The 22,119-nt window shown below is 40.1% G+C and overlaps 1 protein-coding gene across 1 annotated transcript; it reads right to left on the bottom strand.

Annotated features, from left to right (window-relative positions):
• Positions 1–8,708: 8,708 nt before the first annotated feature.
• On the bottom strand, positions 8,709–22,113 carry LOC115263992 (bridge-like lipid transfer protein family member 1). The gene is made up of 5 exons (XM_062851556.1): positions 22,079–22,113; positions 20,548–22,016; positions 10,097–10,654; positions 9,440–10,028; positions 8,709–9,108 (listed from the first exon to the last, which is right to left on the bottom strand). Exons 2-5 carry the CDS (start codon positions 21,981–21,983, stop codon positions 8,905–8,907), a joined length of 2,787 nt encoding a protein of 928 aa, XP_062707540.1. The 5' UTR covers positions 21,984–22,016; positions 22,079–22,113; the 3' UTR covers positions 8,709–8,904.
• Between the last annotated feature and the right edge of the window lie 6 nt (positions 22,114–22,119).

Genomic DNA, 22,119 nt, shown 5'->3' on the forward strand with positions numbered 1-22,119 from the left:
ATTAGGAAATTTAGTGTTTGTGGATGCCCCCAAGGGGGAGTCTTATCACCGCTTTTGTGGAATCTCGTAGCAGATACGCTATTGAGGCAACTCAATAATAGCGGTTTTCCTACTTATGGTTTTGCCGACGACTACCTAACATTGTTAGTTGGTATGTGCATCAGCACCCTTTTCGACCTGATGCAAAACGCCCTTCAGGTAGTTAAGGGTTGGTGTCGCCAATATGGCCTTTCGGTTAATCCGAGTAAAACATCTATTGTTCTTTTCACGGAAAGGCAAAACCGTAATGGCGTTCGACCTTTGCGTCTTTTTGATTCTGAAATCGATGTGACTGAACAGGTAAAGTACGTTGGAGTCATTCTTGATTCCAAACTTTCCTGGACACCTCACATTGAGTTCAGAATCAAGAAAGCTTGTATGGCCTTCGGGCAATGCCGGCGTACTTTTGGTACAACTTGGGGTCTAAAACCCAAATATATCAAATGGATTTACACAACTGTGGTTCGGCCAATATTGGCTTATGGATGTCTTGTGTGGTGGCAAAAGGGTGAAGTGAGAACGGTCCAATCAAAATTAGGCCATCTCCAAAGGATGTGCTTAATGGCGATGTCTGGAGCGTTCTCTTCAATTCCTACGGCAGCGCTAGAAGTTCTCTTTGACGTTGCCCCACTACACATTCATCTCAAACAAGAAGCCCTTTCTTGCACTTACCGGTTACGGGTACTCGGTCTACTAGAGGAAACTCCTGTGAACCGCACATCAACACACACCTCGTTGTTTCCACTTTTGGTGAATTGGGACAAAATCGTCCTTGCTCCAAGTGATCTTACAATTGCTTGTAATTTTCCATATCGGACATTCTCCACGAAATTGGATTTTTAAATTAAGAAAAATTCAATGATTTTTTATTTTTAAACAAAAGAGCACCTTTTTCTGAGCCGCTCTGATTTTTTTCAGATTTTTAAAACTTTATTTTGGTATCTAAAATCAATTTCAAAGAGATTTTTTGAAATCACATTTTGACAGCTGGGCAACTGCTTGACAGCTCCGCTCAGTACAAAATGCGACGAGGGGTGATTCGACAAATCGCTCCCATACAAATTTCAAATTGATTTTTAAATAGGTTCCCGGGCACCAAAATTGAAGAAAATTTGGATTTCGGCTCAGTTTGGCATGCAGATTCAGAATATGGAATTATCTCAACACCACTAAAGAAGCCAATTCCCTTCCCGGGAAGAGTGGACATCTGGTTATCTGGAAAGAAGTATTTCAGACGGCATCGTATGTTACACTGACGGCTCCCTTCTCGAAGGTCGAGCAGGTGCTGGTGTTTATTCTCGTGAGCTAAGGCTGTATCAGTCTTATTCACTTGGTAGACACTGCACCGTTTTTCAGGCCGAAATCTTTGCTCTTATGTGCGGAGTGCAATCAGCACTTCAGCAGCACGTAATGGGCAAAGTAATATACCGTCAAGGCACCATTCACAGTGGATCTAAGACGATTCGGGGCAAATAAGGGCTGTCATTTGACACTAGTCTTATAAACATTGTTGGTGCCGCTTTTAATTGCCTTCATTATAGGTTAAAATTAAAACGATTGTTCAAATTTTCGATTTTTTCTAGATATATGGGACAATATGGGGCACGGTGAATGGAGACCATTGATTTTTAGGGTATCCATTCACCGTGCCTTTTTGTTTCAATTAAAAAGTACGAGTAATCGTACTTTCTTGTTAAACTTACTTCGGTAATGCAAAATACATACCTAATATGTGAATTTAATTGCTTCTTGGTGGAATAAAAACGTTACTACATTTAGTTTATCGCTTAAATCACCTTAGCACAGTTTTCGTTTTTTCACTATGAATGAAGTGAACGAGCAGAAACCCGCTTCATTTAAACACACTTTAGTGTCAAAATGATACTTTTAAATGTTTCTAATGAGCGTTTTGACATGGTAACAATACATTAGTGTTGTATTGTTGAAATTTAAGGGAAATTGTCATATCATTCAATCATAATATGGAAATAATGAAAAAATATTCGAAGGCACACGGTGAATGGAGCCCCCACGGTGAATGGCGCCTTGACGGTACTTCTGTTCAGATAGCCAGGCTGCTATTAAAGCACTTGCTTCGGCCAACTCTAGGTCGAAGATAGTTATCGCTTGTCGAACTCAAATCGAGGAGCTGAATTCAGCAAACGCTGTTCACCTTCTATGGGTACCTGGTCATTCTTCCATCGCTGGAAATGAATTGGCTGATGAGCTAGCTCGCTCTGGAGCATCACATGACTTCATTGGCCCTGAACCAGCTATTCCGATATCGAAGTGTTGGATTAAGCTTCAGATTCACACCTGGGCTGTCACTCAACACAGACAATATTGGAATAGTTTGGAGTCATGTCGTCAAACCAAATTGTATAGTGCTGAGCCATCTCTACGGGTGGCGAAGTATCTAACTAATCTGTCTAAGCAGAATTGCAGCATGCTGGTCAAAGCATTGACTGGCCACTGCCGACTCAGCTATCACATGGCGAATATTCAGCAAGCTGATTCATTTGCCTGTGATAGCTGTGAATCCGATTATGGAACTTCGTATCATTTGATATGTAACTGTCCAGTTTTCGCGCAACTGCGTTTCCGAGTATTCGGTAAACACTTATTAAGTGAAACTGACTTCAGAAACCTGAATCTTCAGGATATTCTGTTGTTCTTAACCCGCTGTGGTAAAGGGCTATAGGCTCTCTTTCGCTTTATGCGTAATTACAGTGCCCTTTTTAGGGCGCTGTTTGAACCCATTGTGGTACGCTTGTGCGTTAGTACCCTCTTCCAGGGTATTCTTCCTATTTCCCTACCTGTCCCCATCCCTATCCAAATCCTTTTTCCTTCCTTTTCCCTCAGGTAGATGATGAAATAGGCTGTTATTTTGGCGATGGCACAAATGTCCCAAATGGAGGATAACGTGCCTCTGGAGCCGGCCTTCTGATACCTGATACCGTTCATCGTTGCTATATACCTAGACCGAATATGAAATAAAGAAACATGATTCTTCAAGTAGTGACGGTGCAGTGGAATGAAAAGGTTCCTGTAGTCAGCCGATTCATATTTGAATATCAATTGATTGCTTCGGTATCTCAACACGCCAGCTCGAAACGCCAAGCAAGCACACCAGGGGCCTGTAGCATAATGAAAATTTTACTAATAATATTAGTCTTGGAGCTTGTAATTTATAATTTTCTGTTGCATAAAAATACTACAAGTACAAGTTACAAGTCCAATACTACAAGTCGGTTGGACTAATATTATAAGTAGAATTTACAAGTGTATGTTGCATAAACAAACTACAAGTATAAAATATTAGCTATGACTTGTACTTTTGATTACAAGTCTCAAAGGTCTTGTAAAATAATTTACAAGTTAGATTTAAAGTATTGCAGAAGTCATATTTAGTTTTGAATATTTCGATTTACCATTTTGATGAACTCAAAAGATATTATTTATCTAACATGTCAACCTTAATTCCAGTTTTCGACGATTAGATTTGGCAGTATGTATTCGAAACTCATTGAAGAGAAAATTGCGTTGATGTACACTTTGTATCCAAAATATAATTTCTGCTGAGTCTCTCAAGTTCTCCAAAGTTTCTACTATACCCATCTTTGATTGGAGGTTCTTGGTAAAGTTATGTATTATGGTCACTTCATAAGCACAAGTAAAGTTGCAGATGCGAAATAAATTTGAATCAATTGCTTGTATTGCGCATCATTAAGCTAATCAAAAGCTACAATATACATACACTAACTCGAATCGACATATAAAAGTAGGTAAAAGCTCAATTTTTGCATCCCAGATCACTTCGGATTTTACCAAGAAGCATAATACATGTTGCTAAATCTTTATACATTGTTTTTCAACCAGTACTATTAAATCTTTGGGACATTTTACTAAAAATCTAGGTACTTGCAGTGCCATACTTTGTAAAAAAATATTTCGTCGAAGCGGCCGAAAATTATTTAAACAGCACATGCTTTTCTTCATCTATCGTATAAAGAATGCAAAACTTCGGAATAAATGAAGTTATTTCCGGCTGTTACGCGGAAAATGCAGAATATAAACAAACATCAACTGCCATTTCAAATTAATAGTGAACTGTCGGATGAATTTTGACAGGTAAATGAACCAAAACAACTTGTATTTTCATGGTCACTAATATTACAAGTGCTAATAATATTAGTGGAAAATTGAGACTTTATGCAACACAAATTATTAGCACTTGTAATATTAGTACTTGTAACTTGTAACTTGTAGCTAATATTATTAGCCTGATTATGCTACAGGGCCCAGATCGATGTTTCATCTTTCTTTTCTTCTTCTTTTCTTCATCTATCGTATAAAGAATGCAAAACTTCGGAATAAATGAAGTTATTTCCGGCTGTTACGCGGAAAATGCAGAATATAAACAAACATCAACTGCCATTTCAAATTAATAGTGAACTGTCGGATGAATTTTGACAGGTAAATGAACCAAAACAACTTGTATTTTCATGGTCACTAATATTACAAGTGCTAATAATATTAGTGGAAAATTGAGACTTTATGCAACACAAATTATTAGCACTTGTAATATTAGTACTTGTAACTTGTAACTTGTAGCTAATATTATTAGCCTGATTATGCTACAGGGCCCAGATCGATGTTTCACCAGGGGCCTGTAGCATAATGAAAATTTTACTAATAATATTAGTCTTGTAGCTTGTAACTTATATTTTTCTGTTGCATAAAAATACTACAAGTACAAGTTACAAGTCCAATACTACAAGTCGGTTGGACTAATATTATTAGTAGAATTTACAAGTGTATGTTGCATAAACAAACTACAAGTATAAAATATTAGCTATGACTTGTACTTTTGATTACAAGTCTCAAAGGTCTTGTAAAATAATTTACAAGTTAGATTTAAAGTATTACAGAAGTCATATTTAGTTTTGAATATATCGATTTACCATTCTGATGAACTCAAAAGATATTATTTATCTAACATGTCTACCTTAATTCCAGTTTTCGACGATTAAATTTGGCAGTATGTATTCGAAACTCATTGAAGAGAAAATTACGTTGATGTACACTTTGCATCCAAAATATAATTTTTGCTGAGTCTCTCAAGTTCTCCAAAGTTTCTACAATACCCATCTTTGATTGGAGGTTCTTGGTAAAGTTATATATTATGGTCACTGCATAAGCACAGGTAAAGTTGCAGATGCGAAATAAATTTGAATCAATTGCTTGTATGTATTGCGCATCATTAAGCTAATCAAGAGCTACAATATACATACACTAATTCGAATCGAGTTGAGGCGACATATAAAAGTAGGTAAAAGCTCATTTTTTGTATCCCAGATCACTTCGGATTTTAGCAAGAAGCATAATACATGTTGCTAAATCTTTATACATTGTTTTTCAACCAGTACTATTAAATCTTTGAGACATTTTACTAAAAATCTAGGTACTTGCAGTGCCATACCACAGACAAACAGACGTAACACCTTGAACGATTGTCGTGGAAATCCATCGCCCAGTTCACACTACCATCACCTGGTGGAAAAGTTGCACGAATCACTGTGTTGTGCAATATCATCAACAGAAAGCGCTAGTGTGAAACGTCAAACGCATAGAAAAACGATGCGTGCGCCTCTGGTTGTGAAAGCTACAACTATGAAAATTTAAAATGATCGTTGAAAGCGTGGTCGATGGAAATTTTGCAAGTGTTACGTCTGTTTGTCTGTGGCCATACTTTGTAAAAAAAACATTTCGTCAGAGCGGCCGAAAATTATCCAAACAGCACATGTTTTTCTTCATCTATCGTATAAAGAATGCAAAACTTCGGAATAAATGAAGTTATTTCCGGATGTTACGCGGAAAATGCAGAATATTGAGGGATTTGCACAAAAGTGCACGCGGCCTATCGCTTCCGAAAGGTACAGCCGCGGTTTTCACTCCCTGTTTACTTCATTCTTATGGGAAATAACATTGCGGCGTTTCCGGCGGTGCGGCTGTTCCTTTCGAAAACGATAGACCGCGTGAACTTTTGTGCAAAGCCCCTTTTTGAAACATTTCAACGACCGCGCGGTGTTTACGTTTCAAGAAATCTGACAATATAAACAAACATCAACTGCCATTTCAAATTAATAGTGAACTGTCGGATGAATTTTGACAGGTAAATGAACCAAAACAACTTGTATTTTCATGGTAACTAATATTACAAGTGCTAATAATATTAGTGGAAAATTGAGCCTTTATGCAACACAAATTATTAGCACTTGTAATATTAGTACTTGTAACTTGTAACTTGTAGCTAATATTATTAGCCCGATTATGCTACAGGGCCCAGTTTGTTCGATTGGCAATTCTAAAGATTAGTGAAGAGCTCATTAGCGAGGCACATGAACTCCTCAACGGTGTAAACATTGTTAGACGATCCGGGCTGAGGATTTCCCTGGACGACTTCAGAATACGAAAGATTCGACAGCACGGCCCAGCAAGTGACTCAGGCACCGTTGAAACCTTCACTGAACTGTTCCTCGGGTTCGGTCTCGTTCTCCTCTTGGCCTTTAAATCCAGCAGATACTTAAGGCGGACAGGGCATCCCTTGTAGTTCACAGTATGGTTTTGGCTGCAGTTGCCACAGCGGATTTGCGAGCGGTCCGCGTTGGCAATAGTGTCGCCTCTTGCTGGTAGAATGTACTCCGCTGTCTGGTGCCGTTCATCGCATCTCACACATTGCCTCCAGGTGACAGTTTCTCATTCCGTGATCGAATTAAGGGCATCGAAAGTACTGAAAGACGTCTGACATCTTCTTGGAGTACTGCCTCCACCAAACAATCGCATATGTACATGGTCTGTTTTAAATTCAAGTTTGTTTGAAAATTTATTGCTTGTTGGTTTTATCATTAACTAAGTGTCGGTCGTAAAGCTTACTATCTAATAAATGTTCCATCATTTTATTTATTATTCACCGCCTTCAACATTTAATGGGTTGCACAGACTGTATCTTATTCTAATGTCCTTAACCTATGTTTAAAAGTTGTCTTTAAAATATTAAAATCAAAAGAAGTGGTCGCGTTGTTGAAAAGTCGGCAGCACGAGATCAGAGGGCTATTACTACCATACGCTGTACGATGGAATGGAATGTGAAGCAAAGCACGGTGACGTAGAGTTCTACTGGGAGCACAGAAGTTCACTTGCTGCAGTAGGTTGTTGCAGTTGATCCGATTCGTGATTAGGTCGAAACAGAATAGAGTTTGCAAAAAAAATCCTCCTGAAGCTCAGAGTACTGAGCCCTATGAGCTTGCAGCGGCTTTCATAAGGCGGAAGCCTAACTCGGTCGTTCCAGGGTAGCCTTCTCTAAGCGTAGCGAATGAAAGATCGTTGTACTCGCTCGATTCGATCAACCTGAACCCGATGATATGGTGCCCAGACTTGCACTGCATACTCCAACACAGTACGAACAATGGCACAGTATAGTGACTTGAGAGCATAAATATCATTGAAAGATGCAGTGATCCTACGTAGATATCCTAGTAATGCGAAGGCCTTCGATGTGGTAGTACCGATGTGCTCGTTGAAGTGTACTTTACTGTCGATCATAATACCCAAATCCTTGATCATAGTCACTCGCTCCAAAGCCTGTGCTGACATAGAATAATCGAAACTGCAGGGTGAATTCGATCTGGAGAACGATATGATTTTGCACTTCTTTGCGTTAACTTCCATTCCGTTGAGGCGGCACCGCTGTAGCAGCTTATCAAGATCACGCTGAAGTGCACAGCAATCCAGTTGCGAAGCGATATGTCTGAAGATTTTCACATCATCGGCGAATAACAATTTATCGGATTCAATCAGATCGCACAGGTCGTTTATGTAAAGCACAAAAAGTAGTGGCCCCAGATGGCTTTCTTGAGGCACTCCGGACGGAATATTAAAACGATCTGATGCACAGCCATGGATTCTAACTGAAGCACAACGATCAGTTAAATACGGACGCAGCCAGACAATCATCCAACTAGGGAGTCCCATTTTTTGTAGCTTTGCCATTAACACATTATGCGGTACTTTATCGAACGCTTTGGCGAAATCAATGTAAATTGCGTCCACCTGTTTTCTCCATGTTTTGCCTCAAATTCGTCACGAAAACCATAAGATTGGTCGTTTTTGATTTATCTCTCACAAAACCGTGTTGATCCTCGGAAATAATCGGAACTACACAGCCTTGAATCGCATATCCGTGCCATTTTTGCTGGATTTCCTATGCAAATAGGACATATATGCGATTCACGGCAGTACAGCTCTGAACAAGGCGTCATAACGCAATATATAATATAACTAGCTGACCCCGGCAAACTTTGTCTTGCCTACTGCGTTTTTTGACGTTTCAAGTCCCTAGTCAAGTCCAAGTCCCCGTTCAATTGCACAAAAACCCGATTTTCAAAAATCTTTAAATTTTTGCATGTTTTTTGTCTCATAAACCTTCCTTGGGTGAAAACTAACAGAACAAAACTTAGACGACCCAAATCGGACCATCCGTTTGCAAGTTATGCGCGGTCCCACGTATGCCACTGCATTTTTATATATATATATATAGATATAGATATAGATAGATATCAGCAGCAGAAGCTATTTTGTACAGATGTTGATGTTACACAGTTTCCAAGCGACATAAGCGATGCATAGATATGATACGCACGCGAACGGTTTATACGAACCTTAGCTAAGTAGAAAGGTTATGCCCAATACGAGAGATTTTGCTCACTAGACGACTGACTTCGGTCATTTTTGTTAGAACTCAAAGCGAAAACTTTTTGTACACAACATGGGTTATATAAACAGAATGTGTAACTTGAAACTGAATCAAACGAAACGGAAACAATGTCGATAATGGAGAGCAACAATAAAGAGTTTATGGAACACAAGCGCCACTACACACAGAAACTGACTAGTAATGCTACTCACGTCGTAAACCGGTTTGAAATGCCGGAACTCGGGCCTTGGGGAGATATTACTGAACTTGCGCAGAGGTGTAGCGAGCCCGTGAATCCGACGTTCCTCGTCGTTCTTGAGGCGGGCGATCAATGATTGATTGGTTGATTGATATTTGGAAGTTGAATTGATCGTTTCGAATGGATTTTGCATGGCGTGATAACATAGAGGCGATTTTTTTGTCATTGAACGGATATTACGTGATTGTTCAATGATTGCGTTTTTATTTAGTGGGACGTAGGCGTAGAAATAAGAAAATATTGTCTATTAATCAACTTGCTCTTGAGCTAAGATTTTTCTACTAGTTCGAACTATGAAAATTCATGCAAAGTCCAACTTTTGATACTACAGGTTTATCTGGTTCAACATAGTTCATGCATTCAATAATACCCAGTGAACTACTTACCAGTTCTGCCGTTGATTGAGGCCTCATCGGAAGGCTGCGATGCTCGGGAGTGTGAATCTCGTAGTCACTACGATGTGTCGACAGTTTCCCTTCCATTTCGTTAGGCCCCACGATACTGAGATCGGAAGCGAATCGCTTCTTTGGAATAACCGTCGAAAGGTCGGTAGCCTTCAGGCTGGAACTGCGTGAAGCGTGCAGGTCTTCATCGGCGGAAAAGAACGCCTCGGAAGGATTTTCCGATGTAAGCGATACCGTCCGTTGGACATCTCGTATGATGACTTCCTCCGGTGGCACTTTGGGGCTCAACGAATGCTCTGAGTCCGACTCCAGTGGGTGCGGCTGAGGTGCCGAGTGAGACAGTTCCGTGGGTTCCTCTGAAACACTGACCGCGTCGTCTCCCTGGAAGTACTCCATTGTGAGACGCGAATCGGAAGCGCTTGTTTTCGGCGCCTGCACTTTGATGGCCTTTGGCGTGAGCAGACGGGACTCCGAATCCTGTCGCATGGAGGTACATATTTTGGGATTGTTCGTTTTCGGACTGGACTCGAGCAAACGGTAGTATGGAACGTCATGGGATATGGTGTTTTGTCTACAAATTAATGTAAAAATTTAGTAAGATGGTCAAGATTTTTTGAGTCCCACTTATATCGCACTTACCTTCCACTGGTGTACGAGAAACGTCTTCCCCTGCTTCGATCGGCACTAAGTGGCGACCCGCCGCAATCCTTTTCCTTCACCCTTTCCAACGAGGATTTTCCGGACTTGTCACCACTGCCGCCGCTTCGAATCATCGTGCTATTGGGTGACACATCACACTGCTTCGGCGCCATGAAGGCTTCGTGCTTCGGCGGCAGCGGAGATTTGGAATCCGTCGGGCAGTGGCGCGTTGTCCGTAGATTCGGCTTTCCAACGTAGTCGTAGCACTCCTGCAGCGACACCGGTTGCATACTGTAGGGCGGCGTGTGAAACACCAGCTGATCCTCGTGGAGCAAACTTTGACCGAAGCCATACTCACGGGGGTTCGGGTGAATGTGATAGCGAGCAATGTTGATGAAGTCTTGGAGATCTTGAGCAGACGGTTTGAAAAATCGCGCTCCGTTCCGATTAGATCCAAAGAAGGCGCACCCGCCGACACAACCACAACGTATCGGATCGCTGGTGTTGGCCCACAGGAACCACAGTTTTTTGTTTCGCTCGTCGTGTAGTTTCAAGTAACTGGAAGTTGAGATAGGAATAAGTTATAAAGGTATAATTCCAGAAGGCGTAAATAAGTTGTAGACTACACTCAGTAGCAAAAAAAAAGCCGAGCCGATTTTTTCTCCCAAAATCCGTCATGTTCAATCTGCTGCAACTTTGGCAATTATCAATATTTTTGGCTGAAAATTTTACCACTTCATCATCAATATATTGATCATATATGGACAAAATTTCAAATTGATATAAATTATATATTTTGAGTTATAAAAATTTATATGAAAAAATCCCTTTTTGGACATATTTTTTTCAAAAATCCGTATTTCAGTGAAAAACTTAAGTAGTTTCATGAAAATTTGACTGCAGCGTCAGTAAATATAGGAAATGTTGTGGTCAAAATTTGAAATGTTTTCATCCAACGGTTTGGGCCACCGAAATCGTCAAAGATGAAGTACCAATATGGGTGCCTACAGTTTTTACTCCATATTGACCATGCTGAAACACCGGTGCAGAAAAAAAGCCGAGGTCAATTCGTGCCATTAATGTTTAGATCAAAGTTTTAACAAACAATCCATCTTGTATGACATATTTTTATAAATTTTAGTGTGATCTGTTAGTTATCTATGACCTTCTACACGTAACACATATTGCGTTACGCGTTACACGTAATGCGTTACAAATATACATATGTTAGTGAATATACAAGTAGTTTGTATAATGTAAAAATTTTGGTTACTGTAAAAACATTATTATAAGCAAATAAGTTGAGGGGTATAATTTAGAGCCACAAAGAATGATATAGTAAGGCATGTAACGTCACATGTTTGCTTATGATAATGTTTTTACAGTTGCCAAAATTTGTAAATTATACAAACTACTTGTATATTCACTAACATATTTATATTTGTAACGCATTACGTGTAACGCGTAACGCACTATGTGTTACGTGTAGAATGTCATAGATAACTAGCAGTCCACACAAAAATTTATAAAAATATGTCATACAAGATGGATTGTTTGTTAAAACTTAGATCTAAACATTAATGGCACGAATTGACCTCGGCTTTTTTTCTGCACCGGTGATTCAGCATGGTCAATATGGAGTAAAAACTGTAGGCACCCATACTGCCCATGATCGCATATCAGTCCCATATTTGCTGGGTTTCCTATTCATATGGGACAGTTATGCGATCATAGGCAGCATATTGGTACTTCAACTTTGACGATTTCTGTGGCCCAAACCGATGAATGAAAACATTTCAAATTTTGACCACAACATTTCCTATATTTATAGACGCTGCAGTCAAATTTTCATGAAGCTACTTAAATTTTTCACTGAAATACGGATTTTTGAAAAAAATATGTCCAAAAATGGATTTTTTCATATAAGTTTTTGTAACTCAAAATATATAATTTATATCAATTTGAAATTTTGTCCATACATGATCAATATATTGATGATGAAGTGGTAAAATTTTCAGCCAAAAATATTGATAATTGCCAAAGTTGCAGCAGATTGAATATGACGGATTTTGGGAGAAAAATTCGGCTCGGCTTTTTTTTTGCTACTGAGTGTAATTCACGGCGGATATCTAGAAACTCAAACAAGTAGTTGTCTACAGGGTGTCCATTCAAATTCAGTTTTCCGATTCCCGGATTTTTTCCCGGGTATGGACTAACTTCCCGAGTATGTACGAACGCAAATTATTGTTGTAGTAGAACGTTCCTCAGTGTATTTTTATATACAGTTTTAATTTGGTCTATAACTTGATACGAATCTTATAGATTTCCTGATTTCATAAATTATGATTTAAAAAAGCTTACTAACTCTACAATCACTGGTGTTCATTTCCCCTTCTTACACGAAATTTAGGATTAGAGTTAGTTGAAAAGGTCCTTTCTATAACAAGGAAATGGAATCTATTGAAAATATTATTGAAACTGATGTCACTGTGTCTGATTTTTTCACGAAATTTTTGTTGAATATAATAAAAAATTCGGTAGAAAAATATCGAAACATTTTTGGTAAACCTGGTCTTTAGAAACTAATGTATCAATTATTTGCTACATTTTGTAAAAATCTCCATCTAACTTTTTGTTCTGCTTCCATCGTCATTTTAAACAATTAACTTGCTGAATCCAAAATCTTTTGACACCGATTTTATCCGAATTTTGAAGTAAAACTTTCGAGTTCTTCTACAATATTAAACAATATCTTGAGGACATTCAACATTTCTTCCTTTAGGAAGTACTCCATGGGCTCCGCAAAAAAAAACATGAAAGTTGTACCTACAACTTCTTTTGAAATGCTTCGTTTGGCTAATATTGCCGTAAACATATCAGGGATTCTATTGTATACTCTTCCGGGAATCCGAGTGATCCTTCCAGGAAGTAACATTTTGAAACATTTCTTCACAGATTCTATAGATTCCCGTAACGTGGGTAGATCACCTTAGAATAGTGCGTTGCGGCGTAAGATCTACCAAATCAAATTTTTATCTGGAAATTTTCCTGCCTTAAGTAATCAGGCAGTAGTTTACAAATACTCCAAGACCAAAGTTTGATGCACTTTTTTGATGTTTATGTAATATTTTTGTTTCAATTTTGCTGCTAATCAACGTTTTATTTCAGCAGAATTCAGGTAAATTTATTGTACCTATAATACAAATATTATTGTAAAAATATATAACTGTGGCGAGCGTATCACTAATATGTAGCTTATTCGACGTCAATGTTAATATTTTTTTTCTGTTCGGGTGAGCCACTGCGACCAGTATTTAGATCTTTTGTGGCATTACCCGTATCCTTAGTATTTAGTGCATGTCGTACTACTCCATTGTCATTAAGAGGCAATGAAGCATCTATTTCTGTACAGTTCCTGTTTTGTTATCCCAGAGGTGCAAGAAATAGATTGCGATAAAAAGGTCCCGTTATCATAGAGATTTAAATCCCAGTGAAAGAGCGCCCCTAATCAAACACAATCTATTTGAATTCTGAGAAAAACAAAACGGTGGTACTGTTATTTATCCATGCATCGGAACTCTAGCCCCATCCATGTCTTGCTTCTAGTTTAGTCCCAGGACAACAAAGAAAAACCCGGGACTTTAGGCTAGTTGCAAAACTCTGTCAAATTAGAGAATGTTTTCTGCAATAAGAATGCACGTGAGTCCTTGAATTACCAGAACTTAACAGTCCTTGATAGGTTAGTACGCAATTAGATACGTAAAGCATGTTTGTTTTCCTAACATCAAGTGTAGTCTCGGGCAGGCTTCCTAAAAGTACCGCATCATGATAGCATTTCGATGGCTGTCACACTCTTATTCCCATGACAGCCTTGTGAATGCATGGTTCATGACAGCCCACAGAATAAAACTCATACGACCTACAACATCACTGTCGGGAACTGCTCACATAGTCTGCTTTCGCTGTGCGTTCGTTCGCCGATGATAACCTCGGCTCTAGCCCAAACCGTCTCTCGTTGGCTGGACACGAAGTGACGAAAATCGCTGCGCTCGGCCCGAGCATTTTACTTCTGTTGAACGTGTCAAGTATCGTGGTATATCCCACGCTCAAAATTTTCGACGCATTTAAAGTACTATGTATTTTTTAAAATAGAGAATATGTACTTGTAAGTCTTGTTCTAGTAGAGTATTTTGCATAGCATTATTTCTTATTGGCATGTGAAATGCACAGCCATGTTTTCTTTTATATTGAAGAGTTGTGAAAGTTTAATCTCACAACAGTGGTATATTTTAGCCAGATTACAATTTTGAAAAACGCTGGCACAAACTTCTTTCCGCCCCTGGGGCATCTTGTGAAAGGCATATTATGTTTGTAAAAAAAATATTTATTGAGCACATATTTTGTGAATAACTTTTAGCGTTAAGCCATGTGCTCCCGTGACAGCCTATGACACCCTTTATGCGACAGCCAGCTTGGTTAGCCGAAGATTGTCATCGCCATGCGGCCAACAATACTCACGACGTTTCCCACTCGGCTCGATACGAATCGAGTATGCAACTGTCAGGCAAGCAGCCGAAGCAGCTGCTGTTTCAATACATCTTTCGCTCATGCGTGTGCGTGCTGTTGGCGATACATTTCTCACTGATGGTGTTGCACACGGTAACGAGAGATGGTCTGCACACATAAGAGAGTATCGATTCAGCCTTGCGCGGGCTGTTGCGAGAAGGCTGTACATTTGGAAAGCCTGGTCTCGGGTGGGCAAAGTCCGATTCTTTAACTATCAGCAAGGCAGAATAAATGCAATTTTAGAAACTGTCACTGTCTGAGGACTTTGTACCATGAATCCTTATTACCAAAACACATTACCCCAACTTCACAAACCGGATGTCACTAGGGTTCGGTTTGGTAGATCTTGAACCATAACGCAACACATAAAGGCGATCTACCTACGTTACGGGCTCCGTTAAAGATCGAGCATATTTTAAACCCCCTCAATCATTCATCCATCAGCACGGGTCGCCTGACACCTTGGATTGGGGTTCCCTGTTTAGTGGACTTTTACCCCCGGAACAGGTGGTCCGTAGTGTAATTCTTAGCCAATTGAGACAACCGCTACCGACACTACTCAGCTATCTACGCTGATCGGGAAAAGAAGTTAATATTGATGATCAACTTCATACGGACCCGAACAGCCGACATGTTAATATTATCCAATATTTCAGATTCTCAACCGAAAAATCAAGTAATTCAATTAAATGCCAATGACGAGGAAACCAGGACGTATCGGGCAGATAACTAAGCAGTCTAATCAGTTGCTTTTGTGCTGTACTCTGCATCACACGCATCGGCAGTGAGCTCTCCGTCGGAGTGATAAATAGCAGGCGCCCTTTGTTTGGTGCTGCGTTTGATTGTTCAGTTCACACAGTTTCGGTAGCCACAATATAGCTCGTATGCAATGGAAGTGTTTTCAAACACGTTACAGTTTCGGTTCCCCACGGGGTCTTTGCCGCCGTCGTGGATGGAAATTGCGGAGTTTACAAAGCGGATACACACGGATGTTTTGCAGATGGAAGTTGTGTATAAATTTCCACCGCAAAGATCGCTTTGTGTGAAATACAAATCACGGGAAGCGATGAAAGAAACATTAGGCCGGAATATAAGAGCAATAAAATTCCATTATACTGATGGAAGAATAATAGAAGTGGATGTCTCTGTTGCGGGCAGCAATGTTGTTTACACCCGGCTGTTCGATCTTCCTCCGGAGGTACATGACGACGTTCTGGTTTCAGCTCTTTCTGAGTACGGAAAAGTGGGAAAAGTTGTCCATGAAAAATTCCCCGCCGGTCTGGGCCTCGACCACCTATACACCGGTGTTCGTGGAGTGTATGTGAAATTAGAGATCGGGAAAGAGATTCCTCCCTATTTGGAAGTGATGACATGGAAAGTACGAGTGTTCTACGACGGGCTGAAGGAGAAGTGTTTTTTGTGCAACAAGGAGGGACATTTCAAAGCAAATTGTCCAATGCGGAAAACGAAAACGCCGAAGCAGAAGAAGAAACAGCAGCCAGTTTCCTATGCTGGAATCGTGGAATCGGGTACTGCAGCACTGTCGGATGATGTTGTTATCATCGAGGAGGAAATCATCTCGGAGGAAGCTATACAACAAACGAATGCAGGCGTTTCGGTACATCAAGAAATGGAACAGCAAAGAAAGATACGGGACGAAGCGGAAGAACAACGGAAAAGACAAGAAAAGGCCCAGGCTGAATTGATCAAATGGACAACCTCAGTGATAGAAGCGGTCAACAAACAAGAAGCGACCGAACGTCGTGCCCAGTTTGCTGCTGCGGGTTCGACATCAACGGAGATGCTACGTCCGAAGAAGACAGCGCGTAAAAGTTAATTGTGTTAGTTTTTAGTTGTAAAAATAGTATTTGTTCGCGCGTCTATCCTTCCCCTCATCGATTGGAACTAGTTCTGTCCTTCCCCTCATCGATTTCAAGCTAGTGAACGTCAACAACATCCGTCTCCGTTCAAGCATAGTTGACGGCCAAAAACGACAGGAAGAATTTTGTTAGTTTAAGCGCAGCCATTGTAGAGAAAGGAATAAATAAAACTACAGTCCGCAAAATCGAGTGCTTTTCTACATTTTTATTCCGTCTTTCGATTCGAATTCGGGTTTCCTCCTCCGGCGCTCAAGTTTCGTGTTTTGTAAATCCCGCGTACAGTATTCTTACAATAATGTAGTTTGGCTCCGTTAAGTGCTAGGCACGCATGAGCCTTCCAAATAAATGGATTGAAAAAAAATAAGCAGTCTAATAATGGTGTGCCTGAACGTTGCCCAACCGCATCCTTTGGAGTACCCTCCCACTAACAACACCTAGAACAACACCCATATTCCCTTGACACCTAGGCCTGAGAGGTTGTAGAACTTTCTGCATCTTTCTTAGGTGTCTAACTAATCATCCTTTCATATTCCTCAGCAGTCGCAAGGACGAGACTAGAACAACTCTCGACTGTTGGATGATTGCGTCAGTCTTGTCGAGAAGTCAGAAATAAGTCTCCAATCTTTGTTTTTGGTATCCGACAGGAAGGAGGCAATCCTCATAACTGTGGTCTAGGGCTATACTACCTATGAAATTTGCGCGACTTGCTTAATGCCAATGTTTACTTTTTCAGGGGTAACCAGGTAAATGATTAAACCATAAGGTACCGCGGGGCAAGTGGGACCTAAAAAAAATGCTAGTTTGGGTTTGTCAAGCCAAAAAATTCTAAACATAAATAATTTTATAATTCCAATGGTTCTGAAAGACATTGTTGGTATATTTCTTCTTATTAACGGGCATTGAAACTATTTCAAAATTTTTAAACTCTGTATATTATGCATATGATGAAAAGTGGAGCACATCTTCATTTACACCGTATCACGGGGCAAGTGGGACCTATTCGGAATGTTTGTACAAATTGCTTAATAAAGTTGCCGCATATATGTTATGTAGCATAAATTATAGATATAGTATGCGAATAACTATGTTTAGCGATTTATGTTGGAAATATTTTGTGGTATCGTGCATAAATTACGTAACACATATAATAACGAATCACTGAGAAAAAAATGATAAAACTCTAGCAGCTCGTACAAAACAAATTGATTTTATTTATACAAAAAGCGCCCTAAGGTTAAATGCCGAAAGATTTCCAAACTTGCTTTTCATATTACGTAGTTGATGAAACTCGCCAAAAGATTTTTCAAGATTTACAGATGTTATGTTTACCCTCACATAATTTTACGATCATTAAATAAAGATTTTTAAATCGTAAGCTTTGAATAAGTCGTTTACTAATTTTTTCATACTCTAGGACTGGTTTCTTAATATTCAGAAAAACTTATTATGCAGCAAAAATTCAAAAAAAAATAATAGAATTTGGAAAAATATGAAAAATATATGATTTCGGTTCTACCCAAGACTTTACCATTTTAAACAACAGCTTCATCATCAGAATAGAAGTAGTTAAGTGTAATTCAACGATTGTTCACTTGAGACGTCGATTTTTACTTCGCTTTTGTGTAAATTTCGACTTAGGCAGAAAAAAGCGAGATCAAACTATGAAGTTGTGTTTGTTTACTCTCATAGGTCTCACTTGCCCCAGATGCTGAAATGCACTGGAGCAAGTGAGAGCAGTTAACTAAAGGTAATAAATAAAAATAAATTACAGCTTTTTCGCTTAAAATTATTTGCAAGCACTCCAAAGATTATCCTGAAACCGAAAAAGTTTTACTTTATTTGTTTTGTTATTTTTAATCGACGAATGTAGTAGAGTACGTTAATCTCACTTAGTGAATTGAAAATTATATATGATCAACAATAACATAAATGGTCTCTTTATGGTGAGAACAATAGCAATTTTTGCATTCAAGGTATCCGTTGGTGTGATACCTATGTTTTCTATGAAGAATGTTTGCCTTAAAACTAAAAAATAAAAAAAAATATAGCTGTAGGTCTCACTTGCCCCGAATTCTCACTTGCCCCGGGGTACCTTAACAATTTCTCATAACGCTTTTTCGCCAAGGAAAGTACCCCATTTACCCTATCCAATTTCCAACTCCAGATATCTATGAAGTGGGCCAAGTTCTTGGACATATTCTGAGTAGATATCTAATCAACATTTCCTCCCCATCTCCGCTGATCGTAAGGACCTGGCCAGGTGTCGAGAGTTCGTTAAATGAAAGGTTTGTCAAGTCCCAGGCAACTTTTCTAGCGCATTAAAAGTCTCTATCGACAGCCACCCCAGGATGTGTACGGTCGGCTATGCTATGCTATGCTATTTCTTCACAGATTCCATAGAAGATTCTTCTGTGGATTTTACTACATACTATACTAAGGAAATCTGTAGGTAATTTTTATGAGATCCCATCAGAGAGTCTTTCATGAGCAGTTTTTTTAAATTCGCTGTAATTTACAGTGTTGTACTTACTCTTCAGAATTTTATTTGAATTTTACTTAAAGCTTCTCCAAAATTCTGTACAGAAGCGGATAGGCACAATATCACTACTCAATCAAAGTGCAAATTTTCGGTAATACCAATCAGTGTGGTCAGTTATGAATTTCAAATAACTCAACGTACATATTATCAACCCCTTAATGCTAGAACTAGGTAACTGGTTTTGCGAAATCGCAAGTAATTTGTTTATATCTGAACGTACACCACAATAAACACAAGTTTGCCAATTGAAAATCTGAAAACACATATTAATTCAACTTTTAAGACCAACAAAGAGTTTGCCAGGATAAGTTTTACCAGAAATTTTTATCTGCACTTTCCAAAACGAGTTACCTAGTTCTAGCATTAAGGGGGCGATATGAACAGATGGGTAAATTATTGGTTAAATTGGGAAAAAAATCCACAGCTCAGGTGAGATTTGAACTCACGACCCTAGACAAGTGCAATATCACTGTTTTTCAAGAATTTTCTCCTTGACTTCTGCCAAAGGGATTAAATTTAAGGGATCTGGCAGAAATATATGAAGAGTTCCACTAAGAATGTCACCGGAATCCCTCCAGAAACTGACACATTTTTTTTTCAAACGTGAAAATCTCTTCGCCGTAAGTAACCTCTGCAGGTTTACTGAGTTCGCCAGGAATTCCGATTTTCCTAACAAAACTCAAAAAGTCCATCGTGAAATCTTGCAGAAATCTGAAAATTTCGCCTAAGCAGTATATTCTGATTTTTTTTACATGAATTTATCAAGATCCAACAGAAACTACTAAAATTCCTGAGAGGCTGCCTTTCTAAAAAACATATTCAACCGGCAACTCTGTTAATGTTGCTATCATTCTATTCAGAACTTGCTTGACACTTATGAAGTACAGATAGACACCATAAAGATTTTTCCCGGTGCCTTTTACAATTTCCCGTGTTTTTCCCGGTGGTTTCGAATTCCCGGGGTTTTCCCGGTTTTCTCGTATTTCCCGGATGGATGGACACCCTGTTGTCTAGCTAAATTCTTATATCAATCCTTTGAAAAATCAAAAGAAGCCGTTCATAAACCACGTAGATTTTTGTGGGGTGGGAGAGGGAGGTTTTGTTCTGGCCAAAGTGTACGCTCCACATGTTTTTCCAATTTTGATATGGACAAGTCTACTATCTCTGAAAACTCGTCTACAAACCCGCGTGGAATTCAAGGAAAAATTCCGGTTTTTTATAACAGTCCCAGAAAGAGTGATTTGTAAAAATGAGAGAAATTCTAAAACAATTCGAAATTTCGTGAACTTGTAGAAATGCTTAAATACAAGAAAACATTTAATTGTCCTTAAAAATTTAAGCGCCAATTATTTTACCTCCGCTAACTCGTTGGTTTACCCATAGTAAACCTAAACGAAGGTGAAAAAATCGACCCTAAGAGTTAGGTACCAAATAAGTTCAGGGGAGTGCCTAGAACAATCACTTACTTGTGCTGCACCAAATGCAGGCAGTGCTCCGGAATGGGTAGCGCTGAGGCCGCTTCGATAATGATCGGTCCCAGCGACAGGCAGCCCACCTCGAGCCACGGTTCCGTCGAGTCCATGTCCTTCTGGCTGTTCCGGTTGGTCGAGTGGATCGAGGCGTAAATTTCCTCCTTCTCGCGCCGGAAGTGGTCCGACTCGTGGCTCCTCCGGTTCGGCAGCGACCCATACTGGTCCTCTTTGGAATCGCGCCGGTGGCCGTGGTACGATGGCATTTGCTGTTGCTGGTGTGATTCGGACATCTTTGGTTTCGGTTTGGTGCTGGGCGGGTCGTCGGCCCGTTTGTAGAGCGGGTTCGTGTCATCCTTCGGGTCTGATTCGTGCTTTAGGGAGTTTTGGTGACGGATCTTGGCCGATCGGTTGCTCCCGGTTGTATTGGTGTTACTGTGGGAGTTTCCGTTGCTATGACTGAAGTGCCCCCCGGTTGAAACAAACTGTCGCAGGAGAATGGTCGGAATTAATCCCGTGACGCCAGATTTTACCTGTTGGCCGTGGAGGTTGCAGGTGGCAATCCGGATGGGGGAGATCCATGTGTGCATTGCTGTGCCGTTTTCGATGAGATAGAAATCTACCGCGTCGATGGCCACTCGGGTCATTCGATACTTGATATCCTCGGTCGAAGGGCAGCGATATTTGGCATCTTCCTTGGTATGAGGGCACACGTTGGTAGGGATCCCATGATGGCAATATCGAATTGTTTTCGGCGATTTGAGTTCGTTTTCCGAATCCATGGTGAGGAAGGCCAAGGTCTCCAAACCCGTTACCACATTGCACAACTGAGGCAAGGTCATTTTACCAGATAGCTTCCCAAGTTGGACCTCCAGTAGCCAAGCATATTCCAAAGTTTCCTCATCTAGCTGACGACCTTCGTTGCTGAACATGGCATGCCCTCGAACCTGCACAGCGGACAGCAGTAAGTGTCCTTGCTTCAGATGCTTATCCTTCGATGGCCTTATCGAATTGTCCGATGAAATCAGGAACGATGGACTCACTAGAACCTGGAGCTCCGTTTCGTGGAACCGTTTCTTCATCTCAAACCCTAGTCTCTCGATCAGAACCACCGGACATGGGGGATCGTTCTCGTTGCAATTTTTAATCACGTGCGCCTGCAGATCATGTATTGTAACATTCACTATTACCTCCAGCGGCCGGTAAAGCCGAGGATCAAACCGTTTCGGTTTCTCGTCAGCGTTACAGCTCGTCTCCGAAACCGATTTGTTCGGATCGTCCTTGGAGCTTGTCGATTTGGCAGTGGTTCCGCTGCGACCGGCCGTACTGGATTTTGAATTTGAGTTTTCCATGTCCGTAAAGGATTGATCCTCGCCAAAGATGTTCTCCTTCAGATGAATAAAATTCCTCAGAATAGCACCGTATGCGAGCATTACGGAGGATCCAATCTCAACGTCAACCGAAACCTGCGAAAAGAAATAAGTTGTAGAAAAAGCGAAAGTGTAATTTTTTTGTTGTCAGCACTCACCTGATCCGGTGGCAAACTGGTCGGATCGAACCGCGGTTGTC

This window comes from Aedes albopictus, chromosome 2 (assembly GCF_035046485.1).
Source record: "Aedes albopictus strain Foshan chromosome 2, AalbF5, whole genome shotgun sequence".
Lineage (NCBI taxonomy): Eukaryota > Metazoa > Arthropoda > Insecta > Diptera > Culicidae > Aedes > Aedes albopictus.